Raw genomic sequence first — 23,959 nt, 5'->3', positions numbered from 1 at the left:
CTGCACATGTTGTGTGCGATTTTGAGTTCGCCATGATTAAAGCCGTTCAGAGACAATTTCCAGAATCAAGAATCGTCGGGTGTTTGTTTCACTTCAAGCAAGCACTCTGTCGAAAGATGCTGAAGTCGAGAATTCCAGAACCTGAAGTTGGTTTGGCTATGCGGGAAGGCTGCATGAACAGGTTGACACTGATTTGACGCATGGATATCACCCTTCGAGGCGTCTATGACGTCCGGCCGATGATTAAACGCGACCGACGCGACAGGAGAATCAGTTACTCCAGGGCCAATTGGAAGAAGTTTTGGAAATATTTCAAGAAAGTCTGGATCCACAAGTTTGTCCCAGAGTGGTGGAATATTGACAGTGTGAGCGAGGATATCGTAAATCGGACAAACATTCCACTCGAACGCTACAACCGCACCCTTAATTAAGCTTTCTCTGGAGCTCATCCCGACATTACCTAATTCGTCAATATGATCGAGCAGCAAAGTCGCGAGAATGTTCGTCTACTGGGAGACATTTCGAACCGTAGAGCCCGTGCCCCAGTCCATGCCGACTGCCAGCGTGCACCAGGGTTTGAATCTGACTCGGAGTTTGAAATTGATTTTGACTCTGATTTGGAAGTCAATGATTCTGACTCTGATGAATCTGACTCAGGTAATGATTCAACCAGGTCCATGTCACCTGAATATTTGGACCCCAACTTGGTAAGTAGTTAGCATAAGATACATATCGTTTATTTTGGTAGTCTTTCATTTTTCCTGATTTAGTCAGTTCACGAAAAATACATCATCAAAAATGTGTAGGACTAACTGTTTTGTACCGCACCAAAAAGTGACTTGATCAATGTATAGTAGTATTTTGCAATAAAAAATGGTAAAGTAGAGTACTCTTGCCAACCGAGAACTTTGTGGCCAGGGAGTGATCCCATTTACCGTCCGCCAAACGACTTAATAACCGAATTATCACGGTGGGTTATTACTCGTGATCCTTTAATCAGCCTGATCTATAGGAGACTCACTCCTCCTAAGAAGAGCGTGCCGGACGACCCAAATCCTTGGTTATGTCTCAGATCTGACGGAGGATTTCCACACGACACTTACCTCAAGCATCGAGTTCCTCTACAGGTGTAGGATTTGAACCCACGCCACCTGATAAACACCTGTCTATCTAGGCGCACGCCCTATGGGCATACTGAAATTTTCATGACAACACAAGTGCTACTAATACAGGTTCTTGAAAAGCATAATATATATTGTATATTATAAATTATATATTATAAGAGGTATCGAAGTTATACAATCACTTGGTTTGCTATGGATCAAATATGACGTGGTTGACCAAAGAAAAGTGTTGATCCAATTTTGACCTGCGCAGCGGTTGACCCATAACAAATCGCTCCACACCATACCTCAATGCTGCCGACGACGGCGGCAGTGCTACAGCCGGACCGACAGCACACGAGGACCGCGTCAACACTACATCTACATAATCGACGCCGCGTCAACCGCGGCATTGCATAATCATCACCAATGGGTGGTGCTGGAGAGCTGGAGGGCGCTGCTACAGAGCCCACCCTCCTTGTAAGGCATGTAGCGCTAGGAACCTTGTCTTAACTGCTAATGAACTCACTTCGCATTCTACTCTACAGCGCGTAGCGCGATAAAGTATTCTTTGGCTCAAGAGTAACCACGCACCGTCATGCCATCAATGGGAATTGACTACCATGTCGACGCCGAGGGCGACGTCGAGATGTCATTGCCGCAGCCCAGTTTTGAAGTGACAAGGGTCCCGAGTTTGAAAGCATGGAGCCAGTCAGCTATCGTGCCTTTCCTGCGTGAAAGGAAGCAATACGAGGGTAAGGTGAAGGAGCAGTGTTGGATCACGGGCGAAATCGAAGCAGCCGTGACCCGAAGCATTCGTTCAACGATTGAACCAAGGTGCTAGAGCATGTAGCTCATTATATTCTAAAGCAAGAAGTCGTCGATGTGACCGACGACATGCTGATGCTCGACATGAGCAAGAAGATTGGCCAGAAGGTCAATGACCGTGTGCCGGACGTGACCCAGCTGTTCGCACGCGAGCTGAAGATGGACCTCTCCAAGGAGGATATTGAAGCGAGGGTGGCAAATTATTTTATAGCCTTCAATCGCCTTGTTGAGAACAATGGACTGTCCGGTATGCTGGGCCGTGGAAAGGTGACGAGTGATGACGACCGGCAGCGTATGAAATTGCGCTGCAAGTTGTTGTTGGCCAACGTGACGCCGGAAATTCTGAAGATTGATTTGTCAAGGCTGGTCGATTTCAACCACCGTGATGCGAATGTCAATGACCGTGCTCTGTACGACTTGACGATCGAACGGGCAACCCGGCAGCAGCGATATCATCTTATTCAAGCTGAGATGAAACAAAACACGGTCTCTAAGGTCAAGGAGACCACCGTGAAGGCTGGAAAGGTGCCGCAATGGCCAGCCAAGCTGCCGACCACACATCGAGAGGCAACGGCCAACAATTAAAACACCGGACAGCAACGTCAACCTCCACGAGATGGGTGTCTCATCTGCAAAGGCGCACACTGGGCTCGAGAGTGTCCTACTGTCACTGCTGAACAAAAGGCTGGGGTGGCAAAAACATTGCGCGAGAAGCGTGACCGTCAACCGGGACGTGTTAAGCGTATAACCGCTGGTGGCGAAGCAGCGTTTCGGAGTGCAATAATTAATGGGTGTTAGACGTGCCGTTTTGCCCCGACACTGGGTCCGACGCCAACATCATTGGGCAGCCCGTGTTTGATGAACTTCGAGACCTGATCCCGAGTCTACCTATCGAGCGGGTGGAGCCTCCAGTCCAGGTGATTGCCGCCGGTGGCAACACGATGTCGTGCCGTGAGAAAATCCCTATTGACCTGCAAATCGTGACTGCTGCTGGCCCTCTGGCTTTAACGAACATTGCGTGCCTGGAGTTAGATGCACCAGAGGAGGAGCTATGACTGGGACGGGATACACTGCAGTATGTCGGAGTCGATCTAGATTATAACGGGGTTACACACGCAAGTGACAACAGTCACTTGTGCATGACAATTGCCACTTGTGAATTTAACAGATAGGATATCTGTTAAAAGTTTTAGATACTTCCTCACCTTGGTGTAAGTCACACCAATGGATACATTGAGGTGGGCCACCACAATGAGTGGTCCACACCTACCCAAAGATCCTATTGGTAGAAAGCAGCATCTTTCTACCAATTAGAGACGTGCATATTAGCGGGGCTCTGATAGCCAGCCGCTGTCAACTGCTTTTATAGATGGTAAACAGTTTTAGCAGCTCTAGGAGGAAGATCAAACAATACAGTTCTCATTTTACCTTAAACTAGCTACTTGGTGTCTTTATTTGATTTATATTATACTTGTGGACTCTAGTATAATTAATTCAAATTATTAATAAACTGTTACGCTTCCTCATACACGTGGCGCGACGTGTAAGCTAAAGTAGTGAGCAAAAGTAGGCCCACTACATAGATGGTGTCTTCGAGCAGTTAGCTTAGCAGCATGTCGACGAGGCTGACGCAGAGGCGGATGACATCCCGGCCGACCATGGCGAAGTGGTGGGGGAGACCGCGGACGACGAGGTGGCGGACATGTTGCGCCGTCTCGTGGACGTGGCCATGGAAGCAGGATTTGACGCAGCATCTGCGGATCAACTACGCGACTTGGTGATGCGCTACGCCGATGTGTTTCGGCTGCGGTTGGGCCGCGACGAACCTGCTGAGGTTGAGCCACTGGAGGTGCGGCTAGTGCCAGGCGCAGAACCCTACCGAAGAGGTGTGCGCCGGTACCCTGAGGCACAATGGCAATTTTTGCGAGACTATGTACGCGAGTTGGAGGCTGCAGGCCTGGTCGAGCGGAACAATCGCAGTCGATGGTCTTGTCCTGCATTGCCTGTCGCTAAGCAAGGCACGAATGAGTTCCGAATTACAATCGACTATCGGTCTGTCAACAATCTGACTATTCCGGTTGCTGGAGCCGCGCCAAATCTAACTGTAGTGATGGAGGCAGTGCGCATTGCCTATGGCTTTGGAACCTTTGACTTCCACTAGGGCTTCTGGCAGATGCTGTTGCGCCCCAACAGCCGTGAAATGTTCCGTTTTGATACCGAGGACGCGGTGTTTACCCCCACGCGCGTGCGGCAAGCTGCTAGTGATTCGGCGGTCCATTTACAGGCGCAAATGAATGGTGTTGAAGGAATTGCTGTTTTAAAGGATCCTCATGTGGATCGACGATGTACTGCTTTTTGCGAGAACACCAGGGACCTTTTTAGACAACCTCGAGCGGTTCTTCTCGATCCTGCGGGAATGCCGGTTGAAGTTGAACGCTAAGAAATACAGGCGTGTGAAGTGGTATGGAAAAGTAATTGACGCAGAAGGGGTGACGCATGATTCTGAGAGGCTAGCAGTGCTAAGGCAAATACCGTTGCCTCCTACAGGAGCTGCATTGCAACATTTCCTTTGCGCCATGAACTGATTACGTGACTCGATGACAGATTTCTCCAGGACGGTTGCCCCTCTGCAGGAGAAGCTAGAACGCGTGATGCATGAGCGTGGTAGACGCAAGTCACAGCTTAGAGGGACCACTCTGGTGTGGGCCGGAGACGAGCAAGAGGCCTTCACGGCGACACTGGAAATGCTGGAGCGATCGTGTAAGCTCATTTTCCAGGACAAAGGAGCCACCGTCTGCATGTTCACGGACGCATCGCACGCTGGATGGGCCTTGGCAGTCACTCAAGTCTGCAACTGGCAAGAAGGCGTTCCTGTTGCGCAACAGGCGCATGAGCTATTGATTTGTCGAGGTGGTCTATTCAAGAAGGCCCAACTTAACTGGTCGATTGTGGAGAATGAAGGCCACCCGATAATGAAAGCCTGCGGAGACCTAGACTACATACTCAGACGGGAGAAAGGTTTCCACATCTACTGCGATCATTCAAATCTGATCAAGCTATTTGCACCGGACACGGAGGTGAAGGCTCACGTAAAGGGAAAACTACAGCGGTGGGTACTGAAATTAGCTACGTGATCCACCACATCGCTGGTGAAAACAATCTCTGGGCGGATGTCATATCTCGGTGGGGGCAGCCTAAGGCAGCTGATGCAAGCGCACATCTGGTTGTCAAACAAATGAATCTGCGGTCTGCTCAACCAGTCTCGGAGCTCCGCCCGCTGCAAGATGGACAGTTTAAGTGGCCCCCACGCAGCGAAATTGTCCAGGCGCAGCAACAGCACCACGATGAAGCACCTGCTGGTGCCACGCAGAGGGATGGGGCAATCATGGTCGACGATAAGTTGTGGATACCTAGGAATTCCAAGAGTCTGACAAAGCGTCTGCTTGTGGTTGCACACTGTGGTATCCAGGGTCACCGTGGTGTACACGTGATGGTGGAGCTTCTCAATCGACACTTTGCTCTGGCGAACCTGCGCCAGACTGTCACCCGTTTCATCAACTATTGCCTGCTGTACAAGCATCTCAACGGCGGACTGGTAGTGCAGCGTGACTGGACTGTTGGCCGGCCCGTGGCCAAGCGGAACGAGTGTTTGCACGTAGCCTATCTCTACCTGGGTGAGACCTACGGCGATGCGAAATATGTGCTTGTATTGAAGGACGAGCTCACGCACTTCTGTGAGCTCGTGGCGACCGACGCAGCAGATAGTAACATGGCAGTTGCTGCCATTCTCGATTGGAACAAGCGATTCGGTGTGCCAGACACTTGGGTTTCTGATAATGGCTCCCATTTTAAAAGTCAGGTAATGGCTTTGTTGGCCGAGCACCTCGGCACCTCTCAGCGGTTTGTACCAGTGTACACTCCATGGATCAACGGGACTATTTAGCGGCTGAACCGCGACATTTTGCTTGTATTGCGGATTATGTTATTGGAGTGTCGTCTCGACACGCGCAACTGGCTGCACCTAATGCCAATTGTCCAAGCCAACTTGAACCACACGCCAGTGCTTTCGCTAGGTAACAGCGCCCCAGTGGAACTGTTTACGGGACTCCCTGCCCAGCCCGCACTTGAAACCCTGGCAGCCCCTAGCGAACGGGTGCTCCGAAACTTGCCGATGGAAAAGGAGGAGCCGCGCGAGGCGGTTGCCAAACTTCGGCACAGCCTCCATGGGCTGCACCGTGTGGTCCGAGACCGCCGTGAACGCCAGCGCCTGGCAGCAATGGCCCGCTCGAAGGGCACTGTGTGCAACTTTACCGAGGGAGACTATGTTCTCTGGTCGCGCGTCGACCATCGTCTGCAGGGCAGCAAGTTACTCGTGCGCTGGGTCGGGCCTTCCAGGTGGTTAAAGCTCTTCCCCACTCCTTTCTCATCCGCCACATACTCACTGGAGCCGAGTATGATGTGCATGGCTCTCGCTTGAAGTTCTACCACGACCCCGATCTCGATGAGATAGCAGAGATCCGTGAGCACGTGTCACTTCAGGGCATTGTGCTTGAAGTTCGACAGATCGTTGATCACAGAGTGAATACAACGACTGGCGAGCTCGAGTCGTTGGTGGCTTGGCGCGGGCTGGAGACATTGAGAATTCCTGGGAACGCGCTAGCTCAATCCAGCGTGACGTTCTTGTTCTCGTGGCCAATTATACAGAAGCGCATGCTGTTGCCATGTTGCAGTAAAAAAATGGGGGTCCTGTGGTGGCTGGCGGCAAAGTTATGGTCAATTCCATAGGATGGGTACAACTTGACCTCGTTGCCGTTGAAGTTGGGTGCACGGAGAGGACATGGCTACGACATAAATTGATGTGACCCGAAGGTGGTCTGAGTGTGGCACGCTGTCTAGGCAGGCAGTGTGGAGTATCGATCGGAACCAGACGACGGCGACACACCAGGCCCCAATGCTGCTGCCGGCGACGGCGGCAGTGCTGCAGCAGGACCGACAGCACACGAGGACCGCGTCAACACTGTTGAAGATTGATCTCCGATCAGAGATCTGGGGGCACCGGGCAGTTGCGATCAGCTGTGTGTATCCACTTTCCAGGACTAGCGTAGGGCCGCAGATTCTCAATCTCACTTTCCCTTTTGCATTCTACCGCCAAAGTGCGCTACGGAGCCTCCCACCAAGAGGGGGTTCCAACAGGTTTTGAGCCCAAATGAGCGAAACCATTGACGAGGCCGCTTGCGCAAAGGCAGACGTGTAACGAGGTTACACGCACAAGTGGCTGCAAGCCACTTGTGATTTTAACAGATACAATATCTGTTAAAAGTTTTAGATACTTCCTCACCTTGGTGTAAGTCACACCAATGGATACATTGAGGTGGGCCACCACAATGAGTGGTCCACACCTACCCAAAGATCCTATTGGTAGAAAGCAGCATCTTTCTACCAATTAGAGACGTGCATATTGACGGGGCTCTGACAGCCAGCCGCTGTCAACCCCTCTTATAGATGATAAACAGTTTGAGCAGCTCTAGGAGGAAGATCAATTTACAAACAATACAGTTCTCATTTTACCTATTCTAAGGTACTTGGAGTCTTATCTGATTTAAATTATATTTGTGAATTCAAATATAATTAACTCAAGTAAATACTAAGTACTTACGCTTCCTCATACACGTAGATCAACGTGTAAGCTATAGTAGTGAGTAAAGTTAGACCCACTACGAGACGTGCCGGCGCCAGCGCCCGTTGCCAGTCACAAACGGATTGGTATGGTCGGAGAAACAGAACTGCCATTGCCCCCAAGGGCGACGGCGAAACCAAGAGTCCTGACGGCGAGACGGAGCTCCTGGCACTCATGCGCAGAATCACCGAACGGCTAGATCGACTTGAGGAGTCGCAAGCCAAGCTAGAGAAGACGCTGGAGGGAGATCGGGCCAAGCACGAGAGCAAGGTGGACCCGATCCTGACTCCCCCCATGAACACGAATTTGTTCGCATCAAGCCTTGGTCGAGGTGCACGCATGCACATTGACCAACTCAGCGGATCGCCGCGCACGCCAAGCACAAGATCGCCAGTGAGGCCGCCGCCGGCGCACTAGTACTTCGGGGTGCATCAGCATGGCTACGGCGGAGAACTCTCTGAACTGCAGCGGCTCTATGCTGCAGCGCAGGCGCAGGCTCAGCAGCCACCTCCGCCGGCACCACTGCACCACGCTGCAACAGCGCAGCCTGGAGTCGGACAGCAGGCAATTCGCTATCCTGATGCTCGACAGAAGAAGCTGGCAATTCGCGCGTTTAATGGCAAGGAGCTGTACGTCGGATTGGGTCGGGCTTCTCAGAGTGGGACAGACGCTTTGAGAGGCAGGTGGCATTTGCCCAGTCTGCCTGCGGGCTCCTGTGGCCGGAGGACGTGAAGGTCGACTTGCTGGGGAACTACCTGTCAGGCACGGCAGAGCGATACTACAACAAGCAGGTCGACGCCTGGTGGTCGCAGATGCCAACGTTGCAGTACGTGATGGAGAGGAGGTTGGAGACCTACAAGACGAATATCACGCCTGCTCAAGCGATAAAGATGTTCACGGCGCCTAAGGACCCCAAGCGAACGTGGCCAGAACATTATATGTACCTCGTAGCGATTTCAGAAGCATGAGGGGGTGGTACGGACTACTTGGTCCTGAACAACATCGTGCAGTACGCGTCTGCGGACCTGCGCACTGTGTTGACGGCCAAGGTGGATGGGACCAGGACGGACTATGTGCAGCAGTCAGAGGAGCTCGCGCACTTCGCGCAGTCGTGGGAGCTGGAGACCAAGAACAAGAACATCGGAAAGGAGATGGTCGGCGCGGTTGGTGAGCTCCGTCGCAAGGAAACGTGACGCTGTCACGAGTGCGGTCAGGTCGGCCACTTGCGGGCTGCGCGCCCTGGCACCCAAGGGGGAGGTGTGGCGGACAGCACGTTGACTGTTAATGAGGTCAACATGGCCGCGGAGAAGGTCTGGATCCTGGACAGCGGCTCCAGCCATCATCTGGTCAACGATGCGTCGTGGCTCGAGGACGTGGAGCCGTACGTGGACGCGTACGTGCAGCCAAACGGAGATCTGCTGAACATTACCAAGAAGGGCACACTCACGTTAAATGTTACGGGGTGCGGGAAACAGCAGACTGTGAAGCTGGTTGATGTGTACTACGCCAAGAACGTGGTGCACAATCTCATTTCCTACGGCACACTGCACCGGAAGGGCTTCGCGCTGACAGATAGGGGCGGCCGTCGGGTCGTAGCCGGCAGCAACGGCGGGCGTGTGGTTTTCGATGTCGAACTGCAGCGATCCATGCCCGTTGTGCACGCGAGTGTCGTGACGGGGAGCGAGTGAACGTCAGAGGTGATCATGGCGGTTTTGGATAAGGAGGTTACGAAGCCGGCCGACGTGTCAAGTGATGACCAGAGAGGCACGCTGGTGGAGTTCCACCAGAGATTGGGGCACTTGAACTACGACGCTGTTGAGAGGCTCGCACGAGACCCGAGCTCGGGCATCGAGCTCACGGACCGTCGGCGCGCGTGATCTGCCTGACCTGTGCGCAGGGCAAGCAGACGAAGAACGACAGACCGAAGAAGGACACGGGCAGCAACTCGCCCATCCACCGTGTTAGAGGAGTGATCTGCTCGGACTTGAAAGGGCCGATGACTCCACGCGACCGCCTAAACAACAGGTACATGATCAACTTCGTGGATCACTATAGTGTTTTTAGCGCGCACGAAGGACGCGGCCGACAAGCCGTTCGAGCACTTCATAGTGTTCTTTGAGAAGCCGTTTAATTGTCGGGTTCGTGTTCTGCGTACGAACGCAGGAGGAGAGTACCAGAACGTAGACCTGTTCTGCAAGAAGACGGGGGTAGCGAGATAGCGCAGCGAGGTACACAACCAGTCGAGCAACGGGAAGGCTGAGCGTATGCACAAAACCATTATGAACATGGCCCGGGGTATGATATTTGCCTGCGAGCCGCCGCTCAACATCTGGGGGGACGCGGTGCAGTACGCCGCGTACATACTCAATAGGGCGCCGACTAACTCGAACCCTGGGCGTGCGTCTCCGATCAAGCTCCTGACGAAGCAGACGCCACCACTGGGCGAGATCGTGGTGTTCGGGTCGCCTTGCGTGGTGTACAGGGATCCAGTGAAGAAGAACTTCGTCCAAAGGGCGCAACAGGGCATGATCGTGGGGATCGGCGAAGAGACGAAGGGGTACCGAGTGTACCTCCCGAAGAACAAGGTGGTAGTGACCACACAACACGTTAGAAACATCGAGACGCTCGACAAGGCGCAGAACGAGAACGTCCAGAGATTGTACCTCCAGGACGACGAGGCTGGGGCCGAAGAAGCGACTGCAGGAGACGCAGCCGTCGCCGCAAGCAGCTCGAAGAAGAGGTCCAGGCAGAGGAAGAAAAAGGGCTACACGCGAGAGCGCCATGTGACGCGCTCAGTACCTCGAAAAGCCGAGGAGAAGGCGGCCGAGGCCACCCAACAGAAAGAGTCGAGAAACAATGCAGTGAACAGCGTGACTGAGATGGATCCGGAGAACTATGGAGTGTGGGCGATTGTGCGGAGGCCTCGAGGGGTCCGCGTACTGCACACAAAGTGGGTCTTCAAAACGAAGACAAATGCGGTGGGGGCGATCGAGCGCCTGAAGGCGCGGCTCGTTGCTTGCGGGAATGAGCAGGAGTTCGGCGTGAATTACAGCGTCACGTTCGCCGCCGTAATAGAGATGAGCAGCGTCAAGCTGATACTAGCGTTGGCGCGGAAGTGGCGGGTGCCCGCTAAGCATGGTGATGTACCTAATGCCTATGTGGAGGCGAGGAAGGAGGCTGAACTCGCCATCTACATCCGGATCCTCCAGGGTATGGCGATTCCAGAGGAGATTCTGAAGCAGCTGGGCGTCACGAGCGACGACGAGCTCGTGTTGGAGCTTGAGAAAGCCCTCTATGGGCTGAAGCAAGCTGGACGCCTGTGGAACAAGTTGCTGCACTCGAAGTTAGTTGAGATCGGCTTTGTGCAAAGCCTCATCGATATGTGTGTCTACTTCAGGCGTCAGGAAGGGGTTCTGTTGGTCGTGGGCATCTACGTGGACGACTTGCTGGTCACTTTGTGTGAAAACCGCTAAGTGTCAGTGCGTGCCGTAGGCCTTCGGCTAAGTCCGGGTGGTCTTTGGTGTGCAGGAGGTGTGGCAGGAAGGGGTCAACAGTAACTAGCGTAGGCGTAGAAGACGTAGAAATAGACTAGGATAAAGTATGGGAAATAAAGCAAAAGACTTTGCGAACAAAACGCGAAGTGTTGGCGCTGTTTTAATTGTATGGGGTTTGCGGTGGTTTTGTATGGAATTAACAACAGGCAGGAAGCGCGAGGAAGCGCTGCGAATATGGAGAAGGTGATGGAAGATGACGGCGAGGAAGCGCTGGATATGGAGGTGAAGATGGAGGAAGGTGATAGGGAAGATGGAGGAAGGTGATGGCGGTGGATATGGAGGTGATGGCGGGAGGTGGCGCTGGATATGGCGGTGAACATGCATCACTACGGCTAATATGCACGAAAATGGCGATTCATGTCGCATACGACGTGGCTACGTGTGCGTGGAAGCTGTATGGACACCTTGGTGCATGTGCATTAGCGCCTGGAAGCGTGTGCGTGAATATGGAGCAGGGGGGTATCTGCACGGCTAGGTGTCGTGTGGGTGTGCTTGCCTACGTGTCGGCATAGCGTATGCATTGTTGTAGGCTGCAGGGAACCCCAACATGGCAGTGAATGGTGACCACACGTTGCGTGTGTGTGTGCCACACGTCCCCCTCGGTCCCTCGGTCCTCCCCCCTTGTGTGGCGCACGCTGTGTAGTGTGGCGTACCTCTGTAGTGTATGGGTACACAAAGTGTAGCCATCCACCCACCCAGCCAGCCCCGACTTGGGCTGCATTGAGGCAGCTGCCAGGGGCGCCTGGCTGGTCTGTGTCCACCTGTGTCCACCTGTGGGTGTCCACATATGCCCCATAAGTGTGTGTGAGTGTCATGCATGAATAGGGTAATTCACTTAACTTCTTGGCTAACGACATCCTATGACCTTGTCGGCAGCCGTCTCAAACCTCCCACCCTTCTACTCCGTACCGAGCCTACTTACGGACCTAAGACTATGGGGCCACGAACTCCGAGAAGTTCTCATGGTAGTTCCGTTCCAGCCAGTGACCAATATCACTGGGCGCATGCGAGTACACTGCTTCCCAGGCTGTGCTGGATTCTAAAATCCGGGACGGCCGGTGCTGTACGCTGCATTTAGAGTCCATTGCCGTATTTGCAAGTGAGTCTGCCATTTTGTTGAATTCCCGCCTGTGGTGCTGCCAGGAAACTGCATGCAGCGTGTCAGCAAGACGCCGACTACTTAGGCAGATTTGACCTGTAGCTCTCTCTAGCCCACAATAACTTCTTGGGAGACATCTGAACATGCTTTTAGATCAAGTTCGCTGCACTTGGTACGGATGCCTCTGATGACTGTGCGCATCGTCCTCCAGAAGGGAGAGATAACCTTACTCAAGTATGAGGTAGATACTACTTTAAGTAATGACATCGGACAAATAATTCGGAGCTGATATGGAGGTAATCTCAGAGCCTAACGCGTATGCAACCTACACTTACTTAGCTGGTTAGTATATGGTGCACGTTTGTAGAGGATCTTCATCACGAATAGATTACGCTACACAGGGTTTGAAACACAATGCAGTACGGATCTATTTGGTAGTGCTTCGGTATTTTACGGTTTGAATGAGAAAAGCTTGCCGGGGTATTGCTCGTCGTACGCATTATAGTACGCACGCCAAATGTCAGCGTTCGGACTGTCGGTCGAGTCCAGCTTCAGTACTCTCTTGTAGACGTCATCTGGGGTTTTCTTTTCAAGCATCCATTGCTTGAACTGAGAGCTCTGCAGGTTCTTCGCGAACTGCTCCGTCTCCGGGTTCTTCGTGGCCGCTTGAATCATTGTCGTCAGCTTCTTCTCACCGTAGCTCTTGGCGAATGTCTGGACCATCGTCGTCTCTGCGAACAAATACTGCTTGTTGAACGCCGTCAGGTAATAGGTCCACAAATTCAACAGTGGATTCGTGAGAGAGGTCACATCTCCGGCCTCGTCAAGTTTAAGGCGCTTGAAAATGTTGATTGGGTGATCTGGATCAGCCAGCCACTTCGTCACTACCTCGTCCTTAAACTTCGTTGCCTGGGGACCGTCATCTAATTTACCCAAAAACGTTACCATGGCTGGGTGGTTTGGATTATCCAGCAAGCTCGTCATCATCTCGTTCTTAAACTTCGTGGCGCCGGGACCGTCATCCAATGTACCCACAATCTTAACGATACCCGTTTCTCCGTAGGTCTCCGTGAAGGCTTCCAACTGTGTTATCATCTTCTTGGGGTTATTTTTGTTGTAAGCTTCCAGGTAGTTCAACCACGTAGCATACTGAGGGCTATCAAAGAGCCCATTTGTAGCCTTATCCAGCTTCTGCGTCTTCATTATCTGGGCTGGAGTGACATTATTTCTCAACCAACGACTACGCTGCGCTGCCTCCAGTGCTGCAGCGATTTCCTTGGTGTTTGGATTCTTCATCGCCTCAGCCATTTTCTGCGAGAAGACATCACCGCCTAGGTTGACCGTAATTGCCGCGGCGAGAGCCTCCTCGGGGTATTTATGATCGGTCATCTTCACGTATCTATCCAACAACTGGAACTCCTTACTCGCGAGAAGATTGCCTTCCACCTTGCCCACCTCCAGTGCCTTGAAGGCGTCGTCCAGGCGCGTTCCTTTCTTCTTTAAGCCGTTGAGCAGATTCGTCACGTGCACGTTGTCGCTGATATCGTTTACTTTCTTCAGCACGCCGTTGGCGATATCATCAACGACGCCAAGGTTAAAACCAAAGACCCTCTCTTCACCCTCTGCAGCGTCAGTTGTCGTGTGTGTTCTCAGAAGCCGTTTAGTTGAGGAAGCGCCATGGTCAGTGAGGCCGCGGACCACAATTGGGTAGGACACAATCGAGGTCGAGGTAGCACCAGCGCTGGCAACGAAGATTGCGGCCGCCAGTGCAATGTAGTGTGACATCTCTCTTCGCACCCATCGTCACCTGCGCCTGTCTTCAATGGCGCAAGGATGACTTAGGTGCAAATCAGAAGTCTAGTGAAGCTGGGAGGGTACGTATGGTACACAGGTTCCCAAGGGCGGCCTCCTTCAGAGCGCTACGTGTTAGGTTGCTCAGCCAGGATCAATCTCAGTTCGCATTTTACCTCTTAATACACAAGCGGGCTTGGCACTTTGAAATATTTCAAATCAGCATCATCGACCTGGAACACCCGTCGGCCGCCAACCCTCAACAATGAGCCGCCCCGCGCTCAAGGATGACAAGGAACGCTACCTCACGTATTCGATCACCGTATGTGCAGCGACCAAGGAACAAGGGATCGAAGAAGAAGTGGTGACGGAGAAAATGCCGAAGTTCATCGACGGAGGACCGGAGCGCGCGTGTGAATTCGTCGTCGATGCGAGTGTCGTCATCTGTGAGAGAGGCGTCCACGAAGGCCTCATGCAGGTCGCCTTCCCGCAAGATGGTAGTGTTTAGAAACTTGTCCTCGACATTCCAGGACTTGAGCTTTGCGAGTTGGTTGAAATGATACACCCATTCCAAGAAGTTCTTCGATGTGCGAGGACGCGCAGTGTCGACTTTACAAGCAGGGACTACCCTACGAGTGACAGAACAAGTATGACGCCAGCGGCCATGTCTATTCCACTGTAGCTGCCCTTGTGCCCTTTTTCGAGCGGATTGAACAGGGAGAGCAGCGCCTTCATCGTCAAGACAAGAAGAACAACAACCACGAAAGATCGCGAGGTCAGGGACATCGCAGCAGCAACAATTATCGCAATCGTGGTGGCAACAACAACAGCAGCCGTGGGCGTCAGCCGTCCAACAGAGGTGATCATGATGGCCGAGGCAACAACAACGCCAATAGCAACCACACTACCAGCAACAAGTACTGCACCTTTCACCGAACGACCACTCACAACACAGCAGACTGTCGCGCCCTTCGCCACGACAACCATCAAGAAGAACACCAGCAAGCTGATCAGAGACGTGGGTCTCGCACAGGCCAACCGCGCCAACAACGACAGCAAACGCGAGTAGAGCACCGACAGCAGGGAGCTGGGAGCTCTAGCGATGAAGAATACATGTTCGTCGGGATCAACGCGCCACCGACCGCTACAACACCACCAATGAGGGTCATGATCAAGTTGGAATCGGGAAAAGAGCGGTACCAAGCCCTCCTGGACAGTGGCTGTTCGCGCAGCGTGATCAACAGTGCGTTCATCCAGCAATTGCAGCAGCAGGGAGCCCAGCTCAAAGACTCCGCCGTTTCCTTCAAATTGGTCAAGGGAAACACCAAAAGTGAAGGCTCAATGATGGTGCGCTTTCGGATTCCGGAGCTGAAGCGAGAGTCGATTATCATTCATGAATTTGAAGTCTTGTCTTCGCTTCCGGATGATATGACCATCGACCGTGATTTAATGAGTGCTCTCGGACTTGCCATTGATTTCAAGAACGGTTGTGTCACTTAGGATGGAAGCGAGTTGACTGTTCGCACCACAGAGAGCGGTTCTACAGCGCAGAAAAGAGCAGAAGACGAGGTCACACTCGATGCCAGTGACGAACTGTATGCCGGAGATGATTGTGCTGTAACCCCTGAAGACTTATTGCCAGAGCACCTGGAAGCTGCTCTGCAGCATTGCTACTTGAAGCTCCTACAAGAATACGTGGATCTGTATAATGGGCGTCTTGGCAGAATCCGCCTGGATGACTACATACTTTCGCTGCGTGTCGACTACACGCCAATGCATGCAAAGCCTTACAGTGTCCCACGCAGTCAAGAAGATGCAGCGCGCCGAGAAAAGCAAAGACTCCTGGAACTTGACGTCGTTGAGCAGATTTACGGCTCGGAAGCGGCAGCTCCAGCCTTTTTCTTGGTCAAGCCTAATGGATCGCTTCGACTCCTGGTCGATTTTCGTCAGCTCAACCGGTACTTGCGCCGCTCGCCTTACTACGTGCCGAAAATCCGTGAAATCCTGCTCCGACTCGGCAAAGCCAAGTGTATGACAACTCTTGACGCTAACATGGGCTACTTTGCGCGACGTATCGTCCTCAAAGCCGTGCTGCAACAGCGTTTTGCCTTCCGTTCGGCAAATTCCAGTTTAAACGCCTGCCCATGGGGATTTCGACAGCCCCGGATGAGTACCAGTCGTGTATGGAAAGGATTCTTGGTGGTCTCGACTTCGTCATTGTGTACTTGGATGATATTTTAGTGTTTTCGCAGAATCCTGTGGAGCATTTGGAGCACCTTCGGATCGTATTCGACCGACTGCGTCAGTATGATGTGACTCTTAATGACATAAGTGCCACATTTTGTGCGATCAAGTAGACTATCTCGATTTCACGCTTACTCCGGAAGGAATCCAGCCGCAGAAGAAGAAGGTTGAAGCGATACAGCAGATCGCGGAACCTCGCAAAAAGCGAGAACTGCGCCGAGTTTTGGGGATGATCTCTTATTATCGCGACATGGTGCCGAACAAGTCGACTTTGGCAGCTCGGCTTAATCGTCTGAAATCGAAGAATTGTCCGTTGGCATGGACTCCTGAAGATTCTGCAGCCTTCAACAGCATCACGACTGCCCTGGCTCAAAGCGTGTGGCTCGCCTTCCCAGACTACAGCCGCCGCTTTCACGTGTTTGCAGATGTCAGCGGACACCAAATCGGAGGCGTCATTGTGCAAGGCAAGCGGATCGTTGCATTTTCTCGAGTTCCATGACGGAGACGCAGCGGAAGTACTCTACAATGGAGTGGGAGTTGTTTTCTGTGATCGAGATTCTCAAAGAATATCGCACAATGCTGTTGGGATTTCCAGTGGTCATTCACGCCGACCACAAGAATTTGCTGTATCCACATGAAACTTCACTATGCATCAAGCGCTGGAAGGTGCTTCTCGAGGAATACTGCTTGGAATTGCAATACATTGCTGGATCCCAAAATGTAGGCGCTGATGCTTTTTCGAGGCTGCGCCACGATTTCGTTAAGCAAGCAAGTGAAAAAGAACTCTGTGCAGTCGAAGAAGAAGAAGTCGCCATCGATGGCCCAGTCGTCAAGAAACACCAACTGGAAGATGATACCTGCAAAACTATCATTCAGGATCTTGAGAACAAGCAGGCTGACCCAGACTACGCGCTTCGTCCTGCACTTGGAGTCGTCTTGTCGCATCATCACAAGAGAATCGTGGTGCCAGAATCGCTACGACAAGACTTGGTGGAAATGTATCACTCCTACTTGCTCCACCCCGGTGCTGACAAGCAGTACTACACAATGTCCACCTTTTGGTGGCCCGGCATGGAGAAGGACGTGACAGACTTCGTCAAGGTGTGCCGTGACTGCAAACGTGCAAAATTACATGGTGGTAAGCAGAAGTACGGCTATCTTCCACCGACACCCGTCTCAAACACTGATCGACCTTTTGACGTGGTTCACGTTGATCTGCTCGGGTCGATAGTCGGCGATTTTTACTGCCTGACAGCGATTGAGCAACAATTTCGCTGGTTGGAGGTGATCGTGCAGCGCGGCAAAGGACCCGCAGCCACCGCAATTAGCTTCGAGCGGGTCTGGCTGTGTCGTTATCTTCGACCTAAGCAAGTCGTTCACGATTGTGGTCCGGAGTTCACGGGTGACGAGTTCCAAGCGCTTCTGAAGTCAATGGCGATCAAAGACAAACCGATCACAGCAAAAACATCCGCAGTCTAACGCTATCTGCGAGCGAGTGCACCTGGAATTGATGAATATTCTCCGTGTCCGCCCAGATCTGCAAGATCATCTCGAAACCGCACTCGACTACGCCGCCTATGCTATACGAGCAAGTTACCACACTGTCTTGCGAGCGTCTCCAGCTCAACTGCTGTTCGGCGAGGACATGCTGACCCGCCAATTGCACTTCGCGAATTGAAACTATTTGTCGAAGCAAAGATTCATGGCGATTCTACAGGACAACGAACGAGAAAATCTAAAACGCGTGCAGCATTTCTACCGTGTCGGCGACAACGTGATGCTGCGAGTTCCTGTTCGACAACGCACGAAGACCGATCCAGTCTCAAAGGGAACCTTTGTCCTCAAGGCCGTTCATGATAACGGTACAGTCATGCTTGACACCGGAGCCGCAGAGTACCTGACGAATATCCGCAGGATCTTCCCCTGCTGAAGTCGGCTCCATCATTATCCTGGCATACGGGGAGAATGACATCTCTTTTCGCACCCATCGTCACCTGCGCCTGTCTTCAATGGCGCAAGGATGACTTAGGTGCAAATCAGAAGTCTAGTGAAGCTGGGAGGGTACGTATGGTACACAGGCTCCCAAGGTCGGCCTCCTTCAGAGCACTACGTGTTAGGTTGCTCAGCCAGGATCAATCTCAGTTCGCATTTTACCTCTTAATACACAAGCGGGCTTGGCAAGTGAACACGCATGAGATAATACTTCGACGGCAGTGGGGACTTGATCTATTATTGAGACAAGGCGATAGAGCTATTAGTACATATGCTCACCCAGTAAATCTGAACCCTGACCGTCTCCCTTTTCTGGCCGCTGAGCAGATCCCATGATGGTGCGCGCTTGTCGCGCGTAGTGCTGTCGACGTCGAGGTGTTACCGGAGATAACGTTAACGAGGTGTTAAACCCTGTTGACGTCATTTCATAACGATGGGATGACACCACGATCAGAGGCTATTTTAGTAAATAGAGTTAACGCCTTTTGCAGGTACCAGGGCTCGACGTCAGCTGCGCTTGTACAGTACCATTACAATAAGCTAAACTAAACTATTAATAAAGTCTTATAATACATGGTCTCCTTCAACTAAAGTCAGTCTATATTTTACTGAAGGAATTTGCCCACTCGTCTGTTGCAATAAGGCTTTTGACTTTACAAAATGGATTATTATTAAAAGCCTAGTGTATTGGTGGGGCTCTTCCACAAAGTATTAAATTATCATCGATGAGAGAATTACCTGTACATTACAATATCTACTGTAGCTTGCGAATCTCGGGCATCGTGGGTTGTCTGTCTCTTTCATATCAAAGTCGCACGCGCCTTATCTATTTCCTTCTGTTTGCGAGCCGCAAATGTCTATCGCCAGGTGACACAACACTTTTTTTAGAGCGTGTTCGCCACACAGAGCTGACCCAGAAAGCAAAAATATATTGAGTTGTGATTGGTCAAAACAATGCATTACAACAACACAACTGGAGACAATCGCCGTTTTCGCCTCCACCTTCTGAAGGTGGAGACGGATATGATAGCTGGAGATTGGGGTGCGAAGGCTGAAGTGGACGAAGCGTCCGCCCTCGGGCGCGCCACGTATTGTGCATGCTGCAGTGCTCTTTGCAGGTGAATTCAATGACACCTCACAAGGGTGAAAACTAGATTTTGTCTGGCTAGGCAGCTGACTGTTGTGCAGCATCAAGCGAGGTTAATCTCCGTTGCTCGAAAACATGCCTGGTTGCATCCAACAATGCTTGTAACGTGAGTAGAAGAGTATAAACGCATTCCAAACCACCTACCACGGGTTCCTTCTGATTGGCCACTTTGACACTGACCCTTAGAACTAAACGACGCTTAGGACTACGACGATACGGTACGTCAAGGGAGAAGGAGTGGGGAAGAGGGGGGGGGGGCATTGTCAATGCCGCATTGGGGTGCTTGTTGCAGCTTGCTCTGGCGCAGCGCCATGAGTCGCGTATGACCACGGCCGCAGGCTCATGTCCACGAACACCACTCTGTGCGCGCACGACTCAGTAATTGAGGTCAGTCAGGAGGATGATAAGTTATCCGATAGGTGGTAAGATTCGGAGACACAGTGGTAGCTACTGATAGTCGAGTTCAGCGAGTGTCGGAACTCACTTTTCATTTGCATCGACGTGCGAAACCCCGTCTTTCAGCACCCACAACGTTTCAAGCCCCACGGGTTTTCAGTCGGCCACGACTGCGTCCTACCCTGACCGCCTCCCCCGTTGCTGTCAACACCCTCACCTTCATCTGCCCTGTACACGCGGCGGAGTTGAGTAAATTTTTCTACGTGCGAGTGATCGAGGTGGACGGGGATACGGCGAGCGTTCCGGTTGCTGGTCCTGACGCAGAAACGATGGAGATGCGTTCATGGTACCAGTGGCTACACTGCGTCGAGGCGATGTCGATGCGTCTGAAACCAACCTGTGGATGGGCAGCTACGTGGCACACCCGATCGCCTTCGTCCAACCGAGTGGTCCCCACGAGGGGCAGTGGGCCTATGGAGCAGTTACCCGATACCAAGTCAACACTGAAGGCACGTGGCTTAGTGTCCTTGCGGGTGACACAGCCATGGAAGTCAGACTGTCGGAGCCGCTGAGCATCATCAAGGCAGATCCGATCACTTACCCGCTTCAGGTGGGAGCTACTGTATGAGATATGGTACTCAACCCGAAGAAGTTACTAGCTCAACAGGACGCCGTCATTGGGACCTGCCTCAAGCGGCGTGGTGACTTGCCTGCGTCGGTGAGGTCGGCCTTGACAACTCCCTTTGTTTCCGACGACCGAATTAAGTTAGTACGTCCTCACGATCTGACGTATCAGTACGCAGAAAACATGTCCTGGACTGTCAATTGGGACCATGCAAGAAACATGCGTTCGATCTCTATCGCGATCCCCAGTCACCAAGTTAATCTAGAACACAACAGCATGCTGACCAACGCACTGCCTCTTGTTCACTGGTCGACGAGCTACTCAGCCTTGCTAGTACTTTGGACGACCAGGACGTGCGTGCAAGAAGTACGACAACTAAATCACACACTAGGGAAACGTACTCGCGGTCTCGAGCCCTGTGTAGAATGCAGCGCGCTCGGCCACTTCTCGACATCACCAACGACAACAGCGACGAGGAGCAAGAACGAGGACGATTTCGTCCTTCGGTCACCCAACGTCGTATCAGCCGTCGCAATTTCAAGGAAAGTCTCCAATATGTACTTGAAAGGATGCAACAGTCTGGAAACGCGAACTCTCCTCGGCTTCCACTAGTGTTCCGCGGTCTATGGGAATTCGGATGTCTAGCCCGCGAAGTAACGCTCATGCACTCTCGCCCGGCGGATTTGTGGGGCCGAGTTCAAGCTCAAGATGTCAACGTAAGTTTTACCGACCCTTCGGAGCGTAATATCCTTCGTGCGACTCCCACAGTGACCTCTCGCAGCGATGTGAGTAGCGCATTTTGGGGCTTGAGATCATTCACGCCCAAGTTCTACGTGCAGGTTGCTGTCGAGCTCATCGATGCCGCACTTACGTTCGTTGAACGATACAGAGGACTCAATGAATCCGACAGCGTGGGATGGAAGCTCGTGACCTTTTGGATCACGAGTAAGTTTGACAAGTTTCGTAGCTACATTGTGTCTCGCGATCCCGACTCAGTCCAGCACGTCCAGCTCGAGTTGTCGCGACGAGTCGAAGACCTACTGGAACTTCTCGAACTGCGTAGCTCTCACCGCAGTGAAGGTGGCACACCTCATCGAAATGGAGATTCCTCCACCCACCGCACCCACACTGGCCCAGATCCGTTCCGTCGTGTCAAGCGACAACGTCGTCAATCATCCGTACCGACAGTCGTCTGGGCGGCCCTGACCCGCTAAGGTGATACGAAGTTGTGTATGTAGTCGATATCTGTAGCTGGATGTTCAGTCAACGGATCAGTAGGCCGCTACAATAGCAAGCGAGCACACTTCCGCCCAGCATCATTACCTGACGTCGTCAAAGCCATCATTACAGAATGCTACCATGGATCAGCCCCAGCGCCGAAGCATGAATGACTGGCGGCCAGTCCGACTCTCCGCAGCGCCGATATGAAGGGCAAGTCGAGACCGAGGAAGGCCCCACCACATTCAACATCTACAAATCATCTCCTTCAGCGACTCAACCAACTCGCCGAAATCGACAGGCTTGACAATCTACTGGAGTTTGCTTCGGTATTTGGCGTTGAATTTCCCCCTCCGCCACAGCAGGAGGACTCAAACGACAACGCAAGTGACGTATTTATCTCGGATCTGGCTCTGCCCTCGAGCTTATCGTTACCCAAATTTGTACGCCGAATTCGAGGTCAAACTACAGCTGACAACCGACCCCACAAGTCACGCTACGAGGTTCCAATTCCTCCCGGCTCCTCCCGTCAAGACGTCTATAAACACTGGAACAGAATCGTACAGGAAGGAGTCATGCCCAGGTGGACCCGCGGCCACAGTCACGGTGTCCGCCAAACCACAAGATCTCCACCGTCCATGCGGCAGCAGTGTGTCGGCATGTGCGCAAGGGGCAACGAGACGGTCGCTATCACATCTTCGCCAAATGCGCCCTGAAGCTTCGGTCGGAACTATTTATTAGTCCGGTCGGGGTGGTGGACAAAGATGGCAACGCCATAAATATGATCAACGATTGTTCGCACCGTCAACGGTCCTCGGTGAACGACTTCACGGATCGGTCAAATTTTCCTACGATCGCGTACACCCCCCTCCCACGCGACATAGCGAAGCGCATACACGAGTAGCGTTCAGAACACCCTCACGCGGAGGTGTTATTAATGCTCGGAGACGTCTCTGGGGCATTCCGGTACGTGCCGGTACACGAAAGCAAGGTGCATATGTTCACCTTCCTCGTTGATGACTACGTTGTCATCGATTTATCCTGCGGGTTTGGCTGCTGTGGCTCACCCGCATTCTATTCGCTTGCAGGTTCCGTAATCAATGATCTCTACGAGAACACAGCGCGGGACGGTTTAGAAAGAGGTACGCTGGGGAACCTAGGGGGAAATCGGTGGTGCGACGATCACACATGCGTCGAAGTTAATTATGGACGTCGGTGCCATCACGCTAACACGGCGCTACGTTAGGTGATGGCTACAGTAGTGGGCCAACGGCCATCAACGACAGGAAATTCACTTCCTGGAACAAGCACGAAGAACAAGGCCTTGGGACTACTCTGGGACACAGGTGCTGGTACGGTCTCACTTACAACGACAAGTTTGCGAAAGCAAACAGAACAATCGAAGAAATTCGCTCCACGAACCACGCGTCGAGGATGGATCTCCACAAGCTGCTCGGTGTCTTACGTCACATAGCAACGTGTTTCCCACCAGCACGAGCCTTCTACCAGAACGTTCACGTACCTGCCATTGCCAGCCCGTCGTTTGGTCAGCGCCCACTCGAAACAGAAGTGGTCAGCGACCTTTGCTGGTTCTAAGACGTCATCAGTCTCAGTGATCGGTTCAGCAGTATTCCAGTAGCACAATTTGCGAACCTATCATCGCCAAGCATCCACGTGTACATGGACGCTTCGGGTTCAGGGCTGTGTGACCTCGAGCCGCAGCGACGAGAATTTATGCGGGTGTAGCACACGTCCGAGGAGCCCAAACTACTGAAAGCCGATCCGTTCGAGAACTCTATCAACGTCCGAGAACTTCATAGTGCTCTACTGGTCGCTCTGTACTAGGGTTCAGAATGGTAATTTCAAGCATCGAAACACCCGGTCTACGTGTGCTTACATATTGTCAACTCGAGCGCTGTGGCATGGGCAACTAACCGGGTCAGTCCTCATCCAACTGCTCAGCTATATGACAGGCTCCTTTCGCTCGCTGAACTCGAGTTCGAACTGTAGTGGGCCCAACTTGGCTCACTACTTTTGCTTACACGTCGCGCTACGTGCGTAGGAGTTGTTAATAACTTGAGTTAATTATACTTGAGTACACAAGCATAATATAAATCGAATAAAGACACCAAGGCCGTGTTGCTGATAACGCGTATTATCGTAATTGCCTATTATCCTCCATACGATGGTTACAACATAATGTGAATTGGGCTGGGTGTGTTCATTCTGAGAACCGAAAGGTCGCATTCTTCGCGCCATGGAGGGGGGCGGCGAAGATGAAGCTG

General features: G+C 52.3%; 4 protein-coding genes across 4 annotated transcripts; 3 read left to right on the top strand and 1 right to left on the bottom strand.

Moving 5' to 3' along the window:
• Positions 1 to 2,000: 2,000 nt before the first annotated feature.
• IUM83_13072 (uncharacterized protein) lies at positions 2,001 to 2,986 on the top strand (the record flags this gene model as incomplete). Its single annotated transcript, XM_067937730.1, has 3 exons — positions 2,001 to 2,456; positions 2,616 to 2,652; positions 2,730 to 2,986. The coding sequence occupies 3 exons, from the start codon at positions 2,001 to 2,003 to the stop codon at positions 2,984 to 2,986; spliced, it is 750 nt and encodes a 249-aa protein (XP_067795690.1).
• Positions 2,987 to 7,782: 4,796 nt separating this feature from the next.
• On the top strand, positions 7,783 to 11,081 carry IUM83_13071 (Integrase catalytic core protein; the record flags this gene model as incomplete). The annotated part of the gene is made up of 5 exons (XM_067937729.1): positions 7,783 to 7,939; positions 8,266 to 8,555; positions 8,619 to 8,762; positions 8,823 to 9,001; positions 10,220 to 11,081. The coding sequence occupies 5 exons, from the start codon at positions 7,783 to 7,785 to the stop codon at positions 11,079 to 11,081; spliced, it is 1,632 nt and encodes a 543-aa protein (XP_067795691.1).
• A 1,630-nt stretch (positions 11,082 to 12,711) lies between these two features.
• Positions 12,712 to 14,046, bottom strand: IUM83_13070 (putative secreted RxLR effector protein; the record flags this gene model as incomplete). The annotated part of the gene is made up of 1 exon (XM_067937728.1): positions 12,712 to 14,046. The coding sequence occupies one exon, from the start codon at positions 14,044 to 14,046 to the stop codon at positions 12,712 to 12,714; it is 1,335 nt and encodes a 444-aa protein (XP_067795773.1).
• Positions 14,047 to 14,317: 271 nt separating this feature from the next.
• IUM83_13069 (Pol protein) lies at positions 14,318 to 14,560 on the top strand (the record flags this gene model as incomplete). The annotated part of the gene is made up of 1 exon (XM_067937727.1): positions 14,318 to 14,560. The coding sequence occupies one exon, from the start codon at positions 14,318 to 14,320 to the stop codon at positions 14,558 to 14,560; it is 243 nt and encodes an 80-aa protein (XP_067795805.1).
• Between the last annotated feature and the right edge of the window lie 9,399 nt (positions 14,561 to 23,959).

Source organism: Phytophthora cinnamomi, assembly GCF_018691715.1.
Source record: "Phytophthora cinnamomi strain GKB4 chromosome Unknown Contig19, whole genome shotgun sequence".
In the NCBI taxonomy this organism is placed as follows: Eukaryota; Oomycota; class Peronosporomycetes; order Peronosporales; family Peronosporaceae; genus Phytophthora; species Phytophthora cinnamomi.
The sequence above is the reverse complement of the archived record's forward strand: the minus strand, read 5'-3'. Positions and strand labels throughout refer to the sequence as shown.